Source organism: Oryzias melastigma, linkage group LG10 (genome assembly GCF_002922805.2).
Source record: "Oryzias melastigma strain HK-1 linkage group LG10, ASM292280v2, whole genome shotgun sequence".
NCBI lineage: Eukaryota > Metazoa > Chordata > Actinopteri > Beloniformes > Adrianichthyidae > Oryzias > Oryzias melastigma.
Window position 1 is genome coordinate 16,577,466 of NC_050521.1, and position 2,573 is coordinate 16,580,038.

Below are 2,573 nucleotides of genomic sequence, written 5' to 3' on the forward strand. Positions count from 1 at the left end.
CGGTTTTGTCAAAAACAAAATAAAAACTTAAACAAAAAACACTCCTAGCTGTGACAAAATTAAGAAAGAAATCTCAAATCCTACATCCAGACAAATACACCAAGTTCCACTCTTTATGGGATATGATTGGCATCGTGGATGTGCAGATGACAAATCTGCAGTAAGTGTGTGATGCTATCATGCCAATATGGACCAAACTCTCTAAGAAGTGTTTCCAGTACCTTATGGAATCTATGCTGCAAAGGATTAAGGCAGTTCTGAAGGCCAAAGGGGGTACAGCCCGATACAAGCAAGGAGTACCTAATAATGTGGCTGATGATTATAGTTTTTATATGTTTACATTGTTTTCTGTTTGCATCTGTGTTGTGTATGACAGAAAGTGTAAATATTTCAGAATTATGTGCATTTAATTATCTAGAAAATAATTCTAAAGATGCATCTCAAGTTTTGAAAAACCCCAAAAAGAGAAAATAAGAAAACGTCTGTATTTCTGTCCTGTGTGACCTCTCAGCAGCTCCATGTTTCACCCATAGAGGGCAGCAGTGATCCGATTCTAGGATGTGAGCTGTTATATAAGCAGAGTTGCTGGTGTGTAATGAATTATGCCAACCATAACAGAGTCCCTTTTAAAATTTGGATTCACTTGTACACATTCCACGTACAAAAGAAAGCAACAAACTTTGCAGCTTACAGCTTCTGAAAATCCTCCAACGTTTACCTTCTTGCTCGTTTGATGCAGAGGCTCTGCGAGCAGATGCTCGCACGTTTGCACACAGACACACAAGGGGAATTAGAAGATGGATTTACATGCATTTACATGGTAATGCTCAAGCTATAAAAATATGTCACAGAAATAAACAGACAAAAAAAAATTGAAACAAGAAACAGGTAATGTCATTTGCATAAATTCCTAACATGGATTCAAGTGTGAGGGATATATTGTATTTTGTTGTGGGAAAATGAGTTTCTGAAGGATCGGCTAACTGGGTTATCATTAAAAGTAGGTGGAAATGTTTATTTTTTACTTTGTTTATTACAAAATGAACAGTCAACAGGGGATTGAAGCTTTTTTACCCCTTACTTTAGGAAATGATGCAATGCTTATAAATCCACCTATAATCCAATTCACATATATACATTTTATTAAATAAATTATGATCATAGTTCTTTTCTTCAGCTGTCAAGCTGCCTTTGGCTTTCATGTGTCCACAGGCTTCTGATCTGTAAGGACGTTCAGCGACAGATCATCTCCCACGAAACTTGCAGCATCTCCAAACCCCGGATAAAAGTCCACAGAGGTCTCCAGGGTCGGAGAGGGTGGCGTAGAAAGTCTGGACTCTTTGACCTCCATTCCACCTCGTAAGCTCCTCCACTCCTTCATCCACATCTCTCTTACGGAGGGCTTCATCCGGTCCAGATGCTTGGCTTGTATGAGCGGGGAGGGGGCGACAGAGTTCTTCAGCACGTAAAATGTGTACCTGGGGGAGAGAGCGTGGCAGTGAGAAAGTAGGCCAGTGAAAAAGTATGCAGCAGCGCTTTGATGAAAATCAGAGCATTCCCCTCTAAATATTAGCAGCACAGGAACCAAATGGGAGGAAGGCGAGATGAGCAACGGTTAATCCTGACCACGGAAAATTGGTCATCGTCATCCCAGAATTGAATTGGACCATCACAACCTTATCAGTTCACAAGATAGAATATAAGTAATATAGTCTGGATTGTTTTTTCTGTTTATGCTTTCATCTTGTTAAGCCTTGTTAATGCTGACATCCTCTGTGATGGTCATTAGTTGGTCTCTGACGTGGACATTTCCCTAAAATATCAACTCCTCACATCCACATTAAGCCAGGTTTCCACATTGGTTTCTATTTCGATTTACACTTTGAGTTTGTATCATTTAATGTCTCATTTTGTTAGGCGTGAGGGGTTGGGAGGGTTACGGAGATTATCCATGTTTTATAGTATTAGTTTCAATTGTTTTAAAGCAATGTGTGTTGCTAGTGATGTGTGAAACTTGCTTTATAAATAAAGTTTGAATTCGAAAAAAGGAAAAACTCATAACAATGGCAGACAATACTTTAAAGTTGTCTTGGTTTATTTTTTAATATACCTTAAATTCTTGCTATTTTCAGTATGTATTGGCAAGAGTCTGGCAATATGATGCTAATTGCAACACACATATCACGATACGATATTATGATAAGTATCACGATATATTCTAAGACTATATCACAACAATTTTTTACTATTTTTTTTAAGCTTAAGATCTGTGCAAGACTCGCTGCGCAGCTTCACTCGTTTTTATCTGAGCCCTCTACGAAGCAGCACAATCCGTGTTTTTACGATACTGGCAGCAAAGACTTTCGTTTGGTACTCATCCCAAGTAAAAATCTAAGTAGTACATGTCTCATAACAACAAAACCACGAGGCTGACTGAACATTTAACGCAAGCTGGTTCTCGCATTCCCGCAAGATCTTGTTGTTTTGGTGGCGGTGTACAACAAAAGTACAGCAAAAGTAAAACACTGAAGGACGCTCATAAATATCGTACGCCAAATGAAATATCGCAAAAT

General features: G+C 38.6%; 1 protein-coding gene across 1 annotated transcript in view; it reads right to left on the bottom strand.

Moving 5' to 3' along the window:
• Positions 1-6: 6 nt before the first annotated feature.
• The window catches only part of atp10b (ATPase phospholipid transporting 10B), a 19,176-nt gene continuing 16,609 nt past the window's right edge, over positions 7-2,573 (bottom strand). Inside the window, exon 21 of the mRNA XM_024282835.2 lies at positions 7-1,478. Coding sequence (XP_024138603.1) covers positions 1,199-1,478 — 280 coding nt within the window. The 3' untranslated portion in view covers positions 7-1,198. The remainder of the gene's footprint in view (positions 1,479-2,573) is intronic.